The sequence below is a fragment of the Triticum aestivum genome, chromosome 4A (genome assembly GCF_018294505.1).
Source record: "Triticum aestivum cultivar Chinese Spring chromosome 4A, IWGSC CS RefSeq v2.1, whole genome shotgun sequence".
NCBI lineage: Eukaryota > Viridiplantae > Streptophyta > Magnoliopsida > Poales > Poaceae > Triticum > Triticum aestivum.
The window spans coordinates 62,231,445-62,253,027 of NC_057803.1; the positions used below are offsets into that span (position 1 = coordinate 62,231,445).

General features: G+C 47.1%; 1 protein-coding gene across 2 annotated transcripts; it reads right to left on the minus strand.

Moving 5' to 3' along the window:
* Positions 1-10,336: 10,336 nt before the first annotated feature.
* On the minus strand, positions 10,337-14,204 carry LOC123085145 (glucan endo-1,3-beta-glucosidase 3). 2 transcript variants are annotated; one of them, XM_044506744.1, is made up of 4 exons: positions 13,807-14,204; positions 12,668-12,754; positions 10,811-12,067; positions 10,337-10,726 (listed from the first exon to the last, which is right to left on the minus strand). In XM_044506744.1, exons 1-4 carry the CDS (start codon positions 13,871-13,873, stop codon positions 10,548-10,550), a joined length of 1,590 nt encoding a protein of 529 aa, XP_044362679.1. In that variant the 5' UTR covers positions 13,874-14,204; the 3' UTR covers positions 10,337-10,547. The 2 variants fall into 2 exon arrangements, with proteins under 2 accessions (XP_044362679.1, XP_044362678.1); XM_044506743.1 differs by lacking the exon at positions 12,668-12,754 and having other exon boundaries at positions 13,807-14,202.
* Between the last annotated feature and the right edge of the window lie 7,379 nt (positions 14,205-21,583).

A 21,583-nucleotide genomic window follows, 5' to 3' on the forward strand; every position in this document is an offset into this window, starting at 1 on the left:
GGTATCCATATCAAAGAAAGTGGCAAAGCCCATGAGTGCTAGTTGACGAACGGAAAGTAAATTGTATGCAAGGGACTCAACAAGCATGACCTTCTCGATCGTAAGATCATGAGAAATGACAACTTTGCCGAGTCCCAATACCTTAGAGGACGAGGCGTCACCCCACTCGACGTTGGTGGGAATGGATGGAATCTTTTGCATGTCCACCACCAAGTCCTTGCTTCCGGTCATATGATTAGTAGCTCCACTATGGAGCAACCATGATCCCCCACCAGAAGCAAACACCTACAAGAGATCAATGCTTGGTTTTAGGTACCCATTTTGTAATGGGTCCTTTGATGTTAGTAACAAGGGTCTTAGGAAGCCAAATAGACCATTCAATGTACTCATAAGGAGAACCAACAAATTTGGCATAAACATGCCCATCTCTAGCACGGCACAACACATAAGAAGGGTTAAAGTCGTCGTCTTTGTTGGGAATGGAAGCGTTGCCCTTCTTGGCATCACTACCCCTCACGGAGTTCTTCTCCTTCTCCTTAGTAGCACCCTCTCCCTCCTTCACAAAGGTTTGCTTGAGAGGAGGAGGTCGTTTGTCCTTGTCATTCTTCTTCTTGTTCTTGGACTTGGGCACGTACCCAATCCCTTCCTTGGCCACAACTCCCTTTTGGTTGGTCAAAAGGTCATTGAGGTTCTTCTCGCCTTGTATGCAAGACACAAGACCTTTCTCAAGTTGCACCTTTAGCTTAGCGTTCTCCTCAACAAGATACACATGCTCACAACATGGGTTAGTAGCATTTGCATTATCAATTAATATCATATGAGGAAAAGTGGTTTTCTCCTTTGTTATCTTTACTTGAAGTTGATCATGAGACTCTTTGAGGATGGCATGAGCACACTTCAAGACCTTGTGAGCCTTGTCAAGTAGATCAAACTCCTCTTTGAGTCTAGCAGGATCAACCCCAAGCTTGGCCTTCTCAGAGTTTAGCACACGAGAGACAACAAGAGCATGATCACAATATTTCTTTAACTTAACATGATCAACGTTGTGTGACTCCTCAAGAGCCAAGCGAAGACCACACTCTTTCTCAAGAGCATTGGAAAGATCCGAAATCTCATCGGCATAGTCACGACTATGCCCCTCCATCTTGGAGATAGTATCTTCGTGAGCCTTGATCATGTCATTGGCTTCACCAAGTTGTTCCAAGAGAGCAACAAAATGCTTCTTGGATTTACCCTTGACTTTACCCATAAAGGACTCAAACTCATTTTCCTCCACATTAGATCCCTGATATTCATAGATGCAATCCGTCAAGGAAGGATTATTAATGATGGTAGTTTTGATGTTGGGGGTTACCTTGTTGGTGGCTTTAGCCATGAGGCACTTGGCGGTGATGTTCTCATTGGGTGAGTCAAAGAGAGACACTCATGGAGTTTTTACAATGGCAACGGAGGCCATGGCAACCGACTCACCATCTTCATCATCATCCTCATGGTACTCTTCTTGAACCACCAACGCCTTGTGAGGGGTCTTCTTGGTGAAGTTGCTCTTGTTGGGGAAAGACTTGGCTTTGTCCTTTTGGATGAGCTTGCCACCATTGTCTTCCCTCTTCTCATACGGACACTCCGCAACAAAATGGCTCACATTGCCACAATTGTAGCAAGTCCTCACACGTTGCTTGCTCTTCGTGCCACTTGAGTTGTTCTTGTTGAAGTTTGGCCCTGAGTTCTTCTTGCTCCAAAATTGCCTTGAAGCAAGTGCCATGTGTTCATGATAGGCATACTTTGTATCTTCGGGGTTGCTTTCCTCTTCTTCCTCTTCTTCTTCTTCAACACAAACCTTGGCCTTCAATGCAAGGTTGGGCTTCTTTGCCCTTTGAGAGCGAAGCACCGCGTTGTCGGCAGTCTTGTCCAAGATGTTCATAGCCACAAACTCATCCAATACTTCACTTGAGGTCAAAGTGTGGAAGTCCAGCCTTTGACGAATGATGAAGGACATGGCCTTGTGGTAAGGCATCATTGCCTTGAGGAATTTGCGCTTGATCCAATTGTCATTCATGTCCTTGCTCCCATGATCTCGGAGTGAGACCGCGAGTTTGGTTACTCTTCGATAAAGCTCACGAGGTTCTTCGTCTTCTTTCATTGCAAACTCATCGGCTTCATCTTGCACTACTTCATAGTTGGAGCGTTGAATGCTTGTGCTTCCCCGGTAGAGAGAGACAACACAAAGCCATGCATCTTTGGCCAAGGCGAAGGGCCGCAGATGAGGTAGATCTTCGGGAGGAATTGCATCTTGGATGATGAAGAGAGCATTCTCATTTAATTGATTATCCGCGGCTTCTCGAGGAGTGAAGTTGCTTGGGTCATGCGGATAGAAGCCTTCTTCAATGATTCTCCAAAGATTAGTATTCACATGATTTAAATGATGATTAAAGCGATAAACCCAAGAATCAAAGTCCTCATTTTTCATAATCTTAGGGGGAGGACCGGCATGATTCAAATGAGTGGAAGGAATCGGTCCACCATAAACAAGTGGTGGTTCCACATGGTAAAAGATGTCGGTGCCATTTTTACCACTAGAAGAAGGAGCTTTTTCACTACTAGCTTCCCCTTGTCGGAGTTAGCATCTGTCACCTTGTCAGTGGGATCACCCACTTTCAACGGTGCGGTGGATAGTTTAAGCCCTTCAATGAATTTAGTAAACATCCTTTCAACCTCGGTCGTCATGGAGGTTTTCAATGTCTCCAAGGCTACATTGAATTCCTCACGAGAGACCGAGGTTCCCCCATCAACCGTAGACGAGATCGGATTCACACCGGAGTGCTCCTCCACAACGTCTACGATGTCAACCATACTCTTCGGACGGCAAAGTCCTTAGTGAAGAGACGAGGCTCTGATACCAATTGAAAGGATCGATATGGTTGACTAGAGGGGGGTGAATAGGCAACTAACGATTTTTAGCTTTTCTTTACCAAATTAAACTTTGCATCAAAGTAGGTTGTCTAGATGTGTAACTAGGTGAGCAACCTATATGATGCAACAACAACAAGCACACAAGCAAGCAAGAGAAGTAACACTAATAAGCTTGCACAAGTAAAGGTACGAGATAACCAAGAGTGGAGCCGGTGAAGACGAGAATGTGTTACCGAAGTTCCTTCCTTTTGAGGGGAAGTACGTCTCCGTTGGAGCAGTGTGGAGGCACAATGCTCCCCAAGAAGCCACTAGGGCCACCGTATTCTCTTCACGCCCTCACACAATGCGATATGCCGTGATTCCACTATTGGTGCCCTTGGAGGCGGCGACCAGACCTTCACAAACAAGGTTGGGGCTCTCTCCACAACTTAATTGGAGGCTCCGAACTAAACCGCGGCGCTTCACCACAATGGAAGGTGGCTCCGAGGTGACCTCAGCCGTCTAGGGTGCTCAAACACCCAAGAGTAACAAAATCCACACAAGAAAGTATGGGGAAGCAAAAATCCTTTGGTGGAAGTGTAGATCTAGGTCTCCTCCTTCAATCCCTAGCAAATCAACAAGTTTGAGTGGCTAGCAAGAGAGATTGGGCAAGAGAGCTTGAGTAGCATTAATGGTGGAGTGAGAGAGGTCAAAGGTGGGTGTGGTAGGTGGAAGAAGCACCCTTATATAGCAACCCTAAAAATCCAATCGTTACTGTGTTTTCAGTACTGCAGCGATACAACCGCTCCTTGTCCCGGTACAACCGGGACTCACAGTTTATGTGCAGAACCCTACCAGGCGGTACAACCGGGCGACCAGGCGGTAGTACCAGTTAAGGAGAACAACCGGACCAACCGCCCAGCCACCGCTCAACCACCGCATAGGAACAAAAGGGAGTCACCCCTGAGTGTGGTAGTCGAGCGGTACAGGGCCGGTCCAACCGCATGGCCTTGAGCGCTCGGGCGGCTAAGTCCTGAGCGGTAGAACTGCTCGGGACACCGGTGGTACCGGTACGACCAGACCAACCAGGCCACCACCGCCCGAGTACCGCATCAAAATAGAAGCCTGACCGGTACTTGGGCGGTGCCTGGCCGGAACAACCGCCCTAATCTTTGCTAAGCATGTTGGCGGTACCATCGCCCGGAAGCAGCGGTACAACCGCTCGATCAAAACTGGTCAGCGCCAAAACCCAGCGGTACAACCGCTCCAGAGAGCGGTACAACCGCTCCAGAGAGCGGTACAACCGCTGGGAACCCACAGTAAGCACTAGGAAACAAAGGGGAAGAGCTCTCTCTCACAGTTTAGGAAGGCAAGAGAGGGGTGAGGTAAGTGTACGTGAAATGATGCCCCCAACACTTTCCAATGTGGATTCCCTCTTGATAGTATGGGTTCCCTACGACCAAAAGAGATAAAAACAAGTAGAAAACACCATCTTCGATCTTTTTCTTTCAGAAAGAATAGCTAACCGAAGAAGGCCTTAATCCCGAAACCTGAAACACTTAGCACAAGATTAGACCAACAAAGGGGTGTCATCATCATCCAAAACACAAAGTAGCGAAATGTCCTTACAACAGGGGAGTCCACGAAATACTTTTTCCGCCGTCGCAAGCCTCTGTTCTCAAGAGATCCCACCTGGGGACCTTTTCTGGCACTCTGCCGGAGGGGCAATCGATCACAGAAGGGTTCTTTATCAACCTTAATGCCCCTTCGATGATGCGTGAGTAGTCTACCATAGACCTACAGGTCCATTGTTAGTAGCTAGATGGCTTATTCTCTCTTTTTGATCTTCAATACAATGTTCTCGTTGGTGTTTTTGGAGATCTATTTGATGTAATGACTTTTTGCAGTGTGTTTGTTGAGATCCGATGAATTTTGAGTTTATGATCAGATCTATACATGAATATTATTTGAGTTTTCTCTGAACCCTTTTATGCTTGATTTATAGCTTTGTATTTCTTCTTCGATTTATTGGTTTGGTTTGGCCAACTAGATTGATTTATCTTGCCATGGGAAGAGGTGCTTTGTAATGGGTTTGATCTTGCGGTGCTCAATCTCAGTGACAGAAAGAGACATGACACGCATGTATCGTTGCTATTAAGGGTAAAAAGATGGGGTTTATTCATATGTGAGTTTATCTTGTCTACATCATGTCATCTTGCCTAATGCATTACTCCGTTTTTTCCATGAACTTAATATACTAGATGCATGCTGGATAGCGGTCGATGTGTGAAGTAATAGTAGTAGATGCAGAATCATTTTGGTCTACTAATCTTGTACGTGATGCCTATATGTTTGATCATTGCCTTAGATATCGTCATAATTATTTGCTTTTCTATTAGTTGCTCAACAGTAATTTGTCTACCCACTGTATGCTATTTTCTCGAGAGAAGCCTCTAGTGAAAAATATGGCCCCCGGGTCTATCTTTTATCATATAAAAATCCTAAAAATACCTTGCTGCAATTTTCCTTTATTTATTTTATTTTGTATTTTAGTTACATAAATCTATTAAATCCTATACAATTTAATCTTTCTCAATAACGTTGAGGGATTGACAACCCCTCTGCACGTTGGGTTGCAAGTATTTGTTGTTTGTGTGCACGTGTTGTGTACATAGTGTTGCTTGGTTCTTCTACTGGATTGGTGACCTTGGTTTCATAAGTGAGGGAAATACTTATCTCTACCGTACTACATCATCCCCTCCTCTTCGAGGAAATCCTAACGCAGCTCACAAGTAGCAAGCCCCCCTCCTTCTTTTTTTAAAATATTTACTGTGAGGCAAAGCCCCATAGCCCTTTATTGAAAATAACAACTGTACAAACAGAGGAGATTACATGGAGAAGATTACAGGAGTAACACTATCTATCTACCTACCTGAAATCAGGTTAGAGAATTAATCCAAGCAGAAAGCTTGGCCCTGATATCTACCCTTAGCCTATGAGTTAGAAGAGAAAGGTCATGTACAAAATGACATTTCCAAGCACCAAAGGTTGCATTCTCTCCTCTGAAAGTTCTTCCATTCCTGGGGATCCATATATTCCAGGTTGCAGTGAGCATAACTTCAAAGAAGAAAGGATGCTTAAACCTGGATCTTGCATGCTGAATACATTGTTGAATATCAGGTCCCCTGGTCCAGTCAATGGAGAGATAATTCCAAAATCTGCGGCTGAAGTTGCAATTGAAAAACAAGTGCAACCTATCTTCATAAACATATTCATTGCAAATGACACGAAGATTGTCATCCAAAGGATCTCTCCAATGTCTGCGTATCAACAAGTCCTTGGTGTTGAGTCTATCAAAGAATAACAACCAACCAAAAACTTTGATCTCTCAATGGTGCACCTGTTATCCCACAACCATTTGCATGGTAGAACTGTGGGCAAGTGGGAGTGCATGAGCGTGTAAAAACTCTTGGCAGTGTAACAACCAGATTTTCCAGGCCAGATCCAAACATCTGGTAAGGTAAGGTCTTTGTTAAAATCCAGAATCCAAGCCTCCAGGACCTGCAACTCTAGTGCAGCCTCATGTGACAATGGCAGGAAAAACATTGAGTAGATATCCTGAGAGATTAGGAATTCATGCACAGAGACCTTATCATTGTTAACAAAGGAAAAAAGCCTGGGTAATCTCCAACACAAAGGTCTGGAAGAGCCACCAATGAGCCAAGCATCAGTCCAAAAAAGGGCAGAGTCTCCCATATTGATGTGCACTGAGGCAATGGCAGTATATGCATCAGAAAGCTTGAGAATATCTCTCCACCAAAAGGAACCAACTGGAGTTGTAGCATGTGGGAGACCATCAGCATAGTAGCTATTCCTTGGTCTCCCCCTAGATGGGAGGAGAGTTTCCCCTCTGGTCCATGGCCTCCATGGAGGTGGAGGGGCTGGAGCCCCATCGAGATTGGATCTCTCCCTCTGTTTCGCATTCTTGGTTTCTGGCCGAAAACCTCGGAGATGCATAACTCTAATTAGGCTGAATTTTGAGAGGATTTTTATCCGAAAATTATCTTTCTTGCGGTGAAAGAAGGTCTGCAATTGCCTTACGAGAGTCACAAGACACCACGGCGCGCCCACCCCCTGGCCACGCCCTAGTGGCTTGTGGCCACCTCGGGCACCGTCTTGTGTTGATTCTCTTCCAAAAATCACATATATTACAAAATAAGTCTCCGTAAAAATTTTATCGCATTCGGACTTCGTTTGATATGGATATTCTGCGAAACAAAAAATGCAACAAACAGGAACTGGTAGTGGGCACTGGTTCAATATGTTGGTCCCAAAAATAATATAATTTTTTGCCAAAAGTATATGAAATTTGTAGAATAGTGGCATGAAACAATCAAAAATTATAGATACGACGGAGACGTGTCAGGGCGCGGCCAGGGGAGTAAGTCGTACCGTGTTGCCTTATGGAGCTCTTGGGGCACTGCCTTGTGTTGATTTTTTTCTCAAAAATCACATATATTTCATAAAAAATCTTCGTAAATTTAATCACGTTTGGACTTCATTTGACATGGATTTTCCGTGGAACAAAAAACATGCAGAAAAACAGGAATTGGCACTAGGCACTGGATTAATAAGTTAGTCCATAAAAATCGTATAAAAGTGCACCAAAACCATACAAGATTGTTGTAAACATCACATGAATATTTGATAAATTATAGATATGTTGGAGACGTATTAGGCATGTCGTGCCCCCTTGTGGGCCCCTCATGGTTCCGTCTGACCTAATTCCAATGCTATAAATTCCAAATATTCCAAATCCCCTAGAGCGAGACCCGAAATAATTCTTCGGCCACCGCAAGCCTCTGTTCTCCCGCAATCCAATCTAGAGGCCTCCGCCGGAGGGGGAATCGATCATGGAGGCCATCTTCGTCAACCTTGTTGTCTCCATGTTGATGTGTGAGTAGTTCCCCATGGGACCTACGAGTACATAGTAGTATCTAGATCTCTCTCTCTCTCTCTCTCCGATCTTCAATACAATATTCTATTCGAAGATGTATCCAATGTAATCTTTTGCGATGCGTTTGTTGGGATCTGATGAATTGTGGGTTTATGATCAGATTCTTCATTGAAAGTAATTGAGATATTTCTGAACTTTATTGTGTGTGATTATTATAGTTTTGTATTTCTCTCTAATCTATCCGTTTAGTTTGGCCAACTAGATTGATTTATCTTCAGCAGGAGAGGTGCTTTGTGGTAGGTTCAATCTCACGGTGTCCTCACTCTGTGACAGGAGGAGTAGCGAGGCACATATTTGTATTATTGCTACCAAGGGTAAAACAACGGGGTTTGATCATATTGATTGGTCTTATTTTGTCTACATTATGTCATCATGTTTAAAGCATCACTATGTTTGTTATGAATTTAATACCTAGAGAGGCAAGCATAGAAGTGCTCTTGAAGTGGAGAAATAGTAGTAGATGTTGGTCTACTTGTCCCGGACGTAATGCCTGTGTACTAATCATGCCATGAATAACATCATAACTATGCACTTTTCTATCAATTGCCCAACAGTAATTTGTGTACCCACCGTTGCTATGTTCTTGAGGGAGATGCCTCTAGTGAAAGCTATGGTCCCCGGGTCCATTCACCTCATATTGCTAAAACCCTAAAACTTTCTATAATTTATTTAATTTTTCAATTTATATATCTACCACTAACAAAATTAATCCTTGCAATTAACAAGTACAAGGGGATTGACAACCCTTCTGTCTATGTTGGGTGCAAGTATTTGTTTGTGTGTGTGCAGGTACTGCCGACAGTTGTTTGTGTGAATCTCTTGTTGGTTAGACAAACCTTAGTTCTTAGCTGAGGGAAATACTTTTTTCTACTATACTGAACCACCCTTCCTCTTCGAAAAATCCCAACGCCTATCACAAGTAGCAGTGTCGCACCATCGTCGCACCTCCGCCAACTTGAAGGAGACCGCGAACCACACTCATCGACAAGAAGGGAGATACCAAAGTACAAGACGCGAGCTATCCAAAGAAGAGACATGTCACAACTCTTCACAAAGCCCTAAGAGGAGTGTCGCCCTACGACAAGCGTTGAGAGAACGGGCGCCCACTAGGCCTAAGCTCGACTTGGTGCTCCCTGCATAGATCATCAAGACATTTGACGAGCAACTATAGAAAGCTCAGGGTGCCCAAGGAACCTATGTAGGAATGACCACCTCACCCCATGCGAGCCGAGGCGTCCCCTAAAATACTTTTGCATGGGACAAACATAGACACCATGGATAGGGTGGATAAAATGACATGAGCCAAGATCCCCTATCAACAAGGCGCTCATACGATGCATGCCATCACCGACTTATAGGTCGCCACCCTCGACATCGGCTTTGACCTCAACAAGCTCTACTTCTTACTTGACCCGCCTCAAGCTACTTTCACAAGCCTTACAGGATCACTGAGAGGTCTGGATTGTCGCTTATTGGGTTGTGAAGCTTTGGCCACCTCGACGCCATGTCGAGTCTCGGCCGCAGCTGCATCGGTGACTCGAAGGATCAACACACGTTTGGATCTGCCTTGTCGTACCATCATCGAGGCTGACAATGTCTCAAACTCACCCGCCTCCCTGGGGAGCACCTGAAGGAAAGGAGTTTTCTTCCATGCATAAATCTTGCAGGAAGCACAAGAAGATCCAACACAGAGCACGCCTTTGGAAGACATGCCCTCCAAGCACCAAGGAAGACCGTTTGCCCCCAAGAGCGGACACAAGCGGCCCCAGTAGCCCTCACGGCGTGAAGAAGTCACATTGAGCACTTGTGCGCCGCAGGAAGGCGCCATGATTGCTCCCCAAGCTGCCGCAATAAAAGAAGGAAGCAAGCCCAATTTTCAATGCTACCTTCGTCGCCAGCGGTAGCCTGGGCCAACAAGCAACCCCCGCGTAAATGGAGGTCGAGGAAATGCCCTTCCTAGGCAAGCTCGAGAAACCAACTATTAAGAAGGTCGGGGGAGATTCCACCTCATTGCATCTCATGAAAGTATGCACTATCGTCACCTTCACTAAGGAGACGACCCCGTGGAAGTGTGTGATCTCCTCTCGCTCCCATGTGCACGAAGACTTTTCTATCACCGACAAGGTCAAGCTAGGTCCGGTAGGGAAGTGGGCAGCGATGCGTGTAAGCGGCTTGATTCGCCGGTGGTAGTCGTGGTTTGATGATCTAGAGACCTTGATGAATTTATTTATTTTTGTTTTAAGATGCTTTGTACCCTTGATGAACTTTTATAATAGATCTGGATCTTTTGAAAAAAAGAGAAGGGAGGGCACGGAGACCATGGCCGGGTCAGTGGGTTGATGACGGGTGGAGGAGTACAATGTTTGTTTGATTGTGGTGAGCGCAAACACGTTCGTCCTCCACCAGCAGATGGCATCCAATGATCCAACGTCCAATACAATCCCAAATTCCCAACCAATACCAGAGTACGAGCTCATATCTTAAGAGCCAACATAAACCACATCCCGTTCCATTTGGAATGACACTTGCCACCCAGCAGCACCGAGGCCAATTCCACTTGACAACAAAAAAGAATCTCTCACGTCACTAATAGCACGTCTTCCCTACTCTGCTGCCTGCCTGACTTCCTACTACTCACATCCTACAACAGAGCGACGACGCTCAAGAGCAGCGCGGTGACGACGATCCGGACGAACGACGTGACATCGCCGACTGCCCGCCGGGATCCGGAGTCCGCGGTGGAGTTCGACGACGGCGCCAGCGAGGTTCCGTTCAGCAACGCGCTGCCGTTCTTCCCACCATAGACACAAGATCCATGGCCTGCACAAGCAAAGAGATGTTCCCATGGCATGAGTCCCAAGAATGCGAAAGAACAGGCAAGGAAGAGAAGGCTGTGGAGCTTACTCGGATCGGTCGTGGTGATCACGGCGACGCCGGAGAAGTAGCACGTCCCGGAGCCCATCCCCATCCCATGGTAGTAGGCATTGAACGCGTACGTGGCGTGATCCTCCACGGTGTCCGGGTCATAGCACGGCTTCCCCTGCGCCAGCACGGAGCAGTCCACCTTCCCCGGGCCGCACGCCCAGTCGAGCGCGGCCTGCAACATCTTCTCGTCCGCGCCCTCCCGCGCCACGCAGTAGGTCTGGTTCGTCGTATCGTTGGCCAGCAGCACGCCGGAGCCAGTCAGGTGCAGCGCGTACGCCGGGATGCCGTTCATGTCGAACAGGCCCCAGTACTTCTCGGACGCGGTGCCGGGGCGAGTGTCCTCGTCGTACAGCTCGTAGATGAACGTCGGCACGGCCACCCCGGGGTGCTTTGGCGTGCCGGTGACGTTCATGACGTGCCGGATGAGGTTGCTGTTGTACGTGTCGGCGTTGTCGTTGTTGGCGTCCGGCTCGGCGGACGCGTCGCCCTTGTGCGGCCACCCGGTCTCCGTCACCATGACCGGCACGTTGGTGACGTTGAGGTACGCCATGGCGAAGTAGGCGGCGTCCACGACGGCGTCGAAGACGTTGGTGTAGTGCAGCAGCGTGTTAGCGTCCACGGCCTCCTTGTTGGGCGGCAGCGGCCGGAACAGCGCGTAGTCCAGCGGGATGACGCCGTTGGAGCGCATGTAGTCGTAGTACGGGTAGACGTTGAGCATGAGCGGGGCGCCGGTGGACTGCAGGAACTTGAGCATCGGCACGAGCACCGGGTCCAGCGAGCGGTTGAAGAAGGCCTGCGACGGCGGGAAGGAGTCGAGGATGATGGAGGACGAGTGCGGCGTGGAGATCTTGATGTACTTGTCGAGCGCCGCGGCCACGAGCGCGTTCTGGAGGTAGCGCATGGCGGGCATGATGAGCGGCGCGGCGTTGGGGAGCGTGGAGAGCACCTCGGAGCCGACCGCGATGGCCGTGATGTTCACGGACGGGTAGTGGGCCGCCACGTTGCGCGCCACCCACTTGGCCGCCGTGGCGTTGGAGTTGCCGATGGCGAGGAGCTGCTCGTTGGGGACGGAGATGATGACGCGGATGCCGGTGTTGGCGAGCGCCGACAGCATCCCCGGGTCGGCGTCGTAGAGGCGGATGTGCCGGATGTTCTGCGAGCGGAGCAGCGTGGTGATCTGCGTGGCAGCCGGCACCGATGACATGGCCGTGCCGATGTTGACGCCTATGTACGCCCCTGCACGCCAACGAAAAAAGTTCAGACAACAGAGCCATCTACGTGTACCAAAGTTCTGCAGAAACGTGGCATGCATCTTTTAGGCCATCATCAGATGCAAATACATTCTCCGTGTAGTTTAGTTTAGGTGAGAGAACAAAGTGCATCATAGAGTAGGAATCTTTGTTAAGTCATGTAGTACAGACATGCGTGATGCCGATGCTAAAGTATCATGAACAAAACAGTAATAAATTGACAGGTACAAAAAGAGAAGAGAGGAATGTTTTATAAAGCTGAAAACAAGCCACTCCTCCGGTTTTCATATTGCGAGATATGGGCATGGGACATTTGGGAGGGGGCACACGGCTAGCTGTAAAGCACAAACTGGGTATGGGGAAAGACGTTGGGCACAGTGGCTTTGGTCTTTCGTGCGGCCATCCGCGCAATCCCAGGCTCGAGTCCGTGGGTGCACTGCACCGCTCTGCTTCACTCGCGTAGACAAGGCAAGCATGTCCCTGTGTCGCGTACGCCATGGACGTGACTTCATTAACCACGCAGGGCCCGCTGGCCAGTACTGATACACTGCCATGTGGTCCCGCGGACACATCATTTTTTCCTTACAGTCAAACGGGTAGAACTGGCAGAGAGAGACGGTGCTGTGCACGCTCAGAGTAGTGACCAGTGTCTTGTCGCGATCGGCATGTGATCCTGATCCGTGACATAATTACCGAGTCATTTCCACCGGGTTAACCCTGATGATTAACACCACGGTCAGTGGTTTGACCATGAGATGCTACTGCTTGACCACGATGGACGCCCACCGACACGGCGCCCGGCTTAAGAAAACCTTGCCAGTAACCCGGTGTTGCAGCACATGCATCCTATGGGAAATTACCGGCTGGAGAACAGAACAGGAGGACAGGGAGGACCCGCAAAGGCTGACGCTAGACATGGGCCTTCGTACGAGCTCAGCGGCCATCGTCTCTTTCTGCTTAAACTTATGTGCACAAAGCCATCACAGATTCATGGAATGCCGGGGTTGGTTCTTGGTTATCTGGTAACTGCATTATTTTAGTACGTATAGGCAGATTAGCGTTGGGTGTGAGACCGTTTGATGCTACTGGTGATATTCCTTGCCCTAGCTCCAAGTAAATCTTATTCTAAGCCCACATTGACAGAATATAATGATAACAGGACCAGATGTTCTTATGGAACGTGCATAACTTGTATAAAAACTAGTCCAATGCACATGAAATGGGCAAGGAATACACGGCCTGTAAAAGCCCAGAGAACCGAGAGAAGGGAATCCCAGGGAGACCGGGTAGGACGAGCAGGACGAGTAGTCAAATACAAACCCCAAAAGATACTGCTTGATTTACACGCATCCCATACCACTCCTAGCAATTACTCAAATGTTAAGAGAAACATACTTAATCTGATGGTAAGAGAAAGCTGATGGCTGAACATTCCCAGCAGGACAAGCCAGAAACACACCGGATCATAAGACGACAAAGGATAAAAATCCAAGAGAAAGGGACGGCTAGTTCGACTAGTCTCAATCACACTCAGGCTGGGTTCCCAGGGCTGCTGTACGAATGGTAGAAATCCAGCCTAGCTGGTAAGAAGCAAAACTGCAGCGGCACGGAGATCGCCCGAGATGGAAAAGCATGCATGGTGAAAGAAAAGAACTAACCATGTACGTACAAGAAATGCCCGACATGAGTATACAGGAATAGAAAGAAGCGAAGAAACAAACTCACCATCTTCGCCGTGAATAGCTTCGGCGGCGGCCAGCAGCAAGAGGAGGAAGAAGTGGAGCTTCGCCATGTCGTCGCCAAGAGAAAAGGCCCAGCCAGGAGCTCCAACCTACTTTAGCCCGGTCAACCTCCGGTTCCTGTGTGTCTCTTCTCCGCTCTGTTTTCTCTCTCCCGGCTCGGGAGAAGGAAAAGGAACCTAGCTAGCTACTCCTTTTCTCCAAGATCTAAACTGCCTAACTCGATGGATGATAACTTGGCGAAGAAGAGCAAACCGAAGAAGTGAAAGGCAACTTGATAGGAAGAGGAAGCTGAAGAAGTGAAAGGGGATGAGAAGGGGAGAAGAAGGGGTCGAGAGGAAGAAGAGAAGCTGGACAGGCCGGGGGAGGTGTGGCGAGTGGGCCTATTAATATGAGGACGCGGAAAAGGAGGGGCTTTTGTGCAAAAGTGAGGACGCAGCCCAATGGGAGGGGGAGCCCACCAATGGATCCGTTGCTTCGGGCGAGTACTCCTTCCCGGTGCCTCGCCCGTCACTGACAGTTGCGCCCACCACGTTCGGACGGCCCGCATGTCAGCAAGCAAGGCATCTTTCCGGGGACAGCCTACGGTTCGGCAGCACGGATCACATGGCGCATGTCAGACATCCGACGGCTGCGATGCGATCCCGGGGAGCCGAGAGGCGGTGTTCGCGGGTTTCCGTCTCGTCCACCGATCCGGCGCTGACCCTTGCCTACGTATGTTCGACTGAGATGTGGAGCCTCCAGGAATGCCTGGTCCCGCAGTACTGTGCTGCTAGCGTCCATCTCTGCGCCGCTTCCCCAGCCGCGCGTAGCAGCATCCCGCCTGCTTCGGACAACGGGAAAGAAACGAACAAGCCACAGTAAAGCGCTGCCTGCTCACCGACGTGTGGGCCGTGGGGGCGGACCCACGTGTCAGCTGCAGCTGAACACCGGGCGATGGGACAGTGGCGCAGACAGGTGGGCGCGCCATACGAGGAGAAGGGGAGGAGAGGAGGTCTCCGGCGTGGCGGAGCAACGGTCAAAAATTGGCGACTCCGCCATGTGGTTCGGCTCTGGGCTGGAGGCGGAGGGGATGATTGGGTGCGCCGCGCGGTGCCCGCCATGGCACGCACGCACGCTGGCTTCTTCGGCTTTTGGACCCAACGGTCGTATTCGCATGCTCGCAGAGACAGGCCAGTCCAGGCCGCCTCGGCGACATGACCGTAGCTGTACCATCGCCCATCGGCCGCTGGAATGCAGGGCTCCTTTCTCCTTTCACTTTCTTTTTCCTTGCGTGCTTTGCTGATACGATGCTTGAAGGTTGCGAATGGGTTGTTCAATTTGATCCGAGGCACGTCGCGTGCACCGGTGAAAGTTTGTTTCTCCCTATGACCAAGGGAATATACGGCCAAGCGGATGTGTTCATTGTTTAAGGCATTGTTTAAGGAAGAATGAGGTAAAGGCATTATAAGGGCATCTCCAACGCCAACCCGCAAATTTCCTTCCGTATTCGTCCACGGATAGAGGGACCAGTCTGCGGACATCGAGAAACAAGAACCATGGAAGATTCCCTGGCTCCACAGCGATCAGGGAGGGGTGGCCGTCGGGTCCTTTTGCTTGATGGGTTTTCGAACGTCGGATCGAGCCACTGGAGGACGTCGGCCATCGGATCGAAGCAGCGCTCCTGTAGCAACAAACAGCCTCACCCCGCGTAAATATCTCGTGCCACAGGCTGTAATTGGCATTGCCCTCATCTTTTCACCTTTTGCCCATGTGTGTGTTGGGCGCTGGTTGGATGAGGTGAGGGAGATCGGCTGCTGCATCCCTGTGCTCCCATTCCCCCTCGCAAGAACCCTAGCCGCCACTCCCGATCGTGCGCTTCATGTAGCCGTCGCTCGTTTCTCTCCCGCTGACGCTGCTCTCCCCATCGACCTCGCCCCATCAACAACTAGTGAAGACACAAGAAACAAATGCTAAGTATTGGCTTTTCCTTTTTAGAACGCAAGACATTCTATCTCATGTTGATTCCGTGAAGTTGGTAGTAACCCTCTAGGCATTTTGGACGACGAGACGAAAAGCTATCCATGAGGGCACATTCCAGAAGCCCATTGTTGACACATTTTGTTGTTGTGAGATTTATTTCTGAACTGGAATCCATTAAAGAGATAACAAGGAATTGACAGGCCTCTTCAAAATATTCAAGAAATTATGCAATCCACTGCTTAGAAGCCCCTCCTTCTGACTAGGCAAAGGTAAATGTTGATGTGGGTGGCTCCTGTCAAGATAACACCGGTGTTGCTGTTGCGGTGTGTAGAGATTTTGTTGGCAACTCCTTGGATCATCCTCTATCGCCTTCTCGAGGTTGTCTGGTCTTGCAATGTTACTTGTCGTGAAGCAATCAGTCCTGTTGAGGATCTGCTGCTGCAAAGAATCATTATTGCATGTGATTGTAAGCCAGTCGTGGAAGACATCAGATATGGAAGTAGAGGAGCACGTGCCATAGTCATTAAGGAGACTGTGAGAAAGAAATCAGTTTTGCCAGTTGTGATGTTCTGTTGAAGGATGAGCTTCTAATCAAGAAGCGCACATCCTTGCTAAATTCTCTCTCTCGCTTGCTCAGGGTCGCCACTTGTGGCTTACCATACCTCATGATCCAAATTGTACTCTTTGAACATTTTAGTTGATCGATGGCGCACTGTTGTTGCTTGAAGCTACGTCGGTGTTTCCCCAAAGAGGAAGGGATGATGCAGCACATCGGCGGTAGGTATTTCCCACAGATATGAAACCAAGATTATCGAACCAGTAGAAAAACCAAGCAACACAACATAAACAGCCCCTGCACACAAATAACAAATACCCGCAACCCGACGTGTTAAAGGGGTTGTCAATCCCTTTCGGGTAATGGTGCCAGAAATTGGTGCGTGGACGGGAGAAAATTGTAATAGGTTGAATAAATAGATCGCAAATAAAATAAAGTGCAGCAAAGTATTTTTTGCGTTTTTGGATTAATAAATCTGAAAATAAATGGAAAGGAAAATAGATCGCAAAAGAAAATAATGTGAGAAAGAGACCCGGGGGTCGTAGGTTTCACTAGTGGCTTCTTTCGAGAAAAAAAATAGCAAACGGTGGGTGAACAAATTACTGTTGGGTAATCGATAGAATTTCAAATACTCATGACAATATCCAAGCAATGATCATTACATAGGCACCACGTCCAAGATTAGTAGACCGACTTCTGCCTGCATCTACTACTATTACTCCACACATCGACCGCTATCCAGCATGCATCTAGTGTATTAAGTTCATGGAGAAACGAAGTAATGCAATAAGAACGATGACATAATGTAGACAAGATCTATCTATGTAGAGATAGACCCCCATCGTTTTATCCTTAGTAGCAATGATACATACGTGTTGGTTTCCTTTCTGTCACTGGGATCAAGCACCTTAAGATCGAACCCACTACAAAGCACCTCTTCCCATTGCAAGATAAATAGATCAAGTTGGCCAAACAAAACCCAAATATCGGAGAAGGAATACAAGGCTATAAGCAATCATGCATAAAAGAGATCAAAGAAACTCAAATACTTTCATGGATATAAAAAGAGATAGATCTGATCATAAACTCAAAGTTCATCGGATCCCAACAAACACACCGCAAAAGAGTTACATCATATGGATCTCCAAGAGACCATTGTATTGAGAATCAAGAGAGAGGGAGAGAGGAAGCCATCTAGCTACTAACTAAGGACCCGAAGGTCTACAAAGAACTACTCATGCATCATCGGAGAGGCACCAATGGAGGTGGTGAACCCCATCCGAGATGGTGTCTAGATTGGATCTGGTGGTTCTGGACTCTACGGCGGCTGGATGAATATTTCGTTGACTCCCCTAGGGTTTTTGGAATATTGGGGTATTCATAGAGCAAAGAGGCGGTCCGGGGGCACCTGAGGTGGGCACAACCCACCAGGGCGCGCTTGGGCCTCCTGGCGCGCCCTGGTGGGTTGTGCTCTCCTCGGAGCACCTCCCAGGCGCAGCCAGGACCCATTACGTTCCTTCTGGTCCATAAAAAATCTCCGTAAAGTTTCGTGGCATTTGGACTTTGTTTGATATTGATTTTCTGCATGTAAAAAACATGGAAAAACAGCAACTAGCACTTGGCACCATGTCAATAGGTTAGTATCAAAAATGATATAAAATAACTATAAAATAATTATAAAACATCCAAGATTGATAATATAATAGCATGGAACAATAAAAAACTATAGATACGTTGGAGACATATCACGCACCCCTAAAAATAGCATTGCACATTTTATTGAAAAGACCATGGATTCTTTAGAATTGGCGCGCGGGTCTGGAATTAAGCTAACCGATATAAAGACCACGAAAAGCTCGTGTAGTTGAGGTTGCTTTGGATATAGCGTCCTTGACATCACTATGATCTCCTTTGAAGCAGGCCATCGCAATGTCACTGGAGCAGTCGGATCGCCATCACCGCATCATCGTAGTCGTCGAACCATGCCATCACACCGTCATCAAAACAACCATGCTCGTCATCACATTGTCGCGTCCGTGAAACGTGCCATTGTAGGATAAGAATGTCTTTTTTGCCTAGTTGTGCATGCACCAACACGTCCTTATTTACCACTACTACTGGGTCACAAGTCCTTGTTAAAGTTTTGCAAGGTTTGTTAATAGCCTTGATTACATATTCGCTATGGTAGACACCGCCAATGATGCAAATGGGCTCCTTGCACAGACATCTCATACCCGAATGTCGTAGAGGACTACAAGTAATAAAAGATCATCCACAATGGGAAGAAGCAGGGCTCCCTGGCTGACCTTGTCGCGGCCATCATGACCCCTTCCACATTGGCAGGAAGAAAGACATCAAGAACAAGCTTATTTGGAACTCGACCTGGGAGGACTTTCAAGGCTTTCCATCCTCTCCAAAGATCCCATCCCAACGAATAAATGAGAGTTTGACGGAGATTTTTCTTAAACGTTAACTAGATCTGACTGGACTTAGTCCACCTCACATATGCGGCCAATGATTCCTAAACAAGCTACGACATGTACATGCAGGTCATTGTCACCAGGGGATCACGCAGCAGCGGCAACAACAACAGTGGCAATCGTACCCGAAAGTCAATATGAAGTGGTATATATTGGGGAACGTAGCGTGCAATTTCAAAATTTTCCTACAATCCCGCAAGATCTATCTAGGAGATGCATAGCAATGAGACGGGGAGAGTGTGTCCACATACCCTCGTAGACCGAAAGCGGAAGAGTTAGGTTAACGTTGTTGATGTAGTCGAACGTCTTGACGATCCAACCAATCCAAGTACCGAACGTACAGCACCCCCGTGTTCATCACACGTTCAGCTCGACGACGTCCCTCGAGCTCTTGATCAAGTAGAGGGTTGATACATCTCCAACATATCTATAATTTTTGATTGTTCCATTCTATTATATTATCTGTTTTGGATGTTAATGGGCTTTATTTTAAATTTTTCTATTATTTTTGGGACTAACCTATTAACCCAAGGCCCAGTGCAAATTGTTGTTTTTCGCCTATTTTAGTGTTTCGCAGAAATGGAATATCAAACGGAGTCCAAACGAAATGAAACCTTCGGGAGCGTGATTTTTGAAACAAATGTGATCCAGAGGACTTGGAGTGGACATCAAGAAACGAACGAGGTGTCCACGAGGCAGGGGGCGCGCCTACCCCCCTAGGCGCGCCCTCCCCCACATGGGCCCCTCATGGCTCAACCGACCTACTCCTTCCTTCTATATATGTTCACATACCCCGAAAACATCCAGGAGCACCATGAAACCCTATTTCCACCGCCACAACCTTCTGTACCCAAGAGAGCCCATGTTGGGGCCTTTTTCGGAGCTCCGCCGGAGGGGGCATCGATCACGGAGGGCCTCTACATCAACTCCATGGCCCCTCCGATGATGTGTGAGTAGTTTATTTCAAACCTTCGGGTCCATAGTTATTGGCTAGATGGCTTCTTATCTCTCTTTGAATCTCAATACAAAGTTCTCCTCGATCTTCATGGAGATCTATTCGATGTAACTCTTTTTGCGGTGTGTTTGTCGAGATCCGATGAATTGTGGGTTTATGATCAAGTCTATCTATGAACAATATTTGATTCTTCTCTAAAATCTTTTATGCATGATTGGTTATCTTTACAAGTCTCTTCGAATTATCAGTTTGGTTTGGCCTACTAGATTGATCTTTCTTGCAATGGGAGAAGTGCTTAGCTTTGGGTTCAATCTTGCGGTGTCCTTTCCCAGTGACAGCTGGGGCAGTAAGGCACGTATTGTATTGTTGCCATCGAGGATAAAAAGATGGGGTTTATATCATATTGCTTGAGTTTATCCCTCTACATCATGTCATATTGCCTAATGCGTTACTTTGTTCTTATGAACTTAATACTCTAGATGCATGATGGATAGCGGTCGATGTGTGGAATAATAGTAGTATATGAAGAATCGTTTCGGTCTACTTGTCACGGACATGATGCCTATATACATGATCATGCCTAGATATTCTCATAATTATGCACTTTTCTATCAATTGCTCGATAGTAATTTGTTCACCCACTGTAATACTTATGCTATATTGAGAGAAGCCTCTAGTGAAACCTATGGACCCCGGGTCTATCTTTTATCATATAAGTTTCCAATTTACTTTGCAATCTTTACTTTCAATCTATATAATAAAAATACCAAAAATATTTATCTTATTATCTCTATCAGATCTCACTCTCATAAGTGACCGTGAAGGGATTGAGGGAAGTACCTTATCATGTTGGTTGCGAGGTTCTTATTTGTTTGTGTAGGTATGAGGGACTTGCGTGTAGTCTCCTACTGGATTGATACCTTGGTTCTTCAAAACTGAGGGAAGTACTTACGCTACTTTCCTGGATCACCCTTTCCTCTTCAAGGGAAAACCAACGTAGTGCTCAAGAGGTATCTAGAAGGATTTCCGGCGCTGTTGCCAGGGAGATCTACGCACAAGTCAAGACATACCAAGTACCCATCACAAACTCTTATCCCTCGCATTACATTATTTGCCATTTACCTCCCGTTTTCCTCCCCCCACTTCACCCTTGCCTTTTCTTCCCCTTCTTCTTTTCGTCTTTTTGTTTGCCTTGATGTCTTACTTGGCTCGTTTGCTCGTTTGGTTGGAATATTTGTTTATTTATTGCTAAACAGAGAACCTAAGATCTATGAATCCTCATCCGCTTGCTAATCTTTTTAAGAGATCCAATTATGATGAACCAATTGCTAGTGAGTTTTGTGCACTAGATTATCTTTATGAAGTTTTGCTTGAAATCCGTGAATCTGAAAATTGTGATGAAGTACTTTATGAAGTGATTCACGATAGATCTTTGAATAAATGACATGATTGCAATGATGATATTATAAATTCTATTAATGTTAATTGTCCTAATAATATGCAAAACCCTAAGCTTGGGGATGCTAGTTTTGCTACGTCCACTACTTGTTGCAATGATCATGATTGGGGTGATTCTTCTTATGATCTTGAAAATTTATTTAAGCCCCATGATGAATATGAGATTGATAATAGTGTTTGCAATAATATTGAAAGTGGGTTTGGAAGAGTGTCGACTTTAGATCCCACATATTTAGAGAATGTTCAATCTTATGAATTTTTTCGATAAAAGTGGGTTTGGAGAGGTCATGACTTTAGTTAATGTTAATCCCACTATTTTGGAAGAGTGTCAACTTTGCACGCATGTGGATCA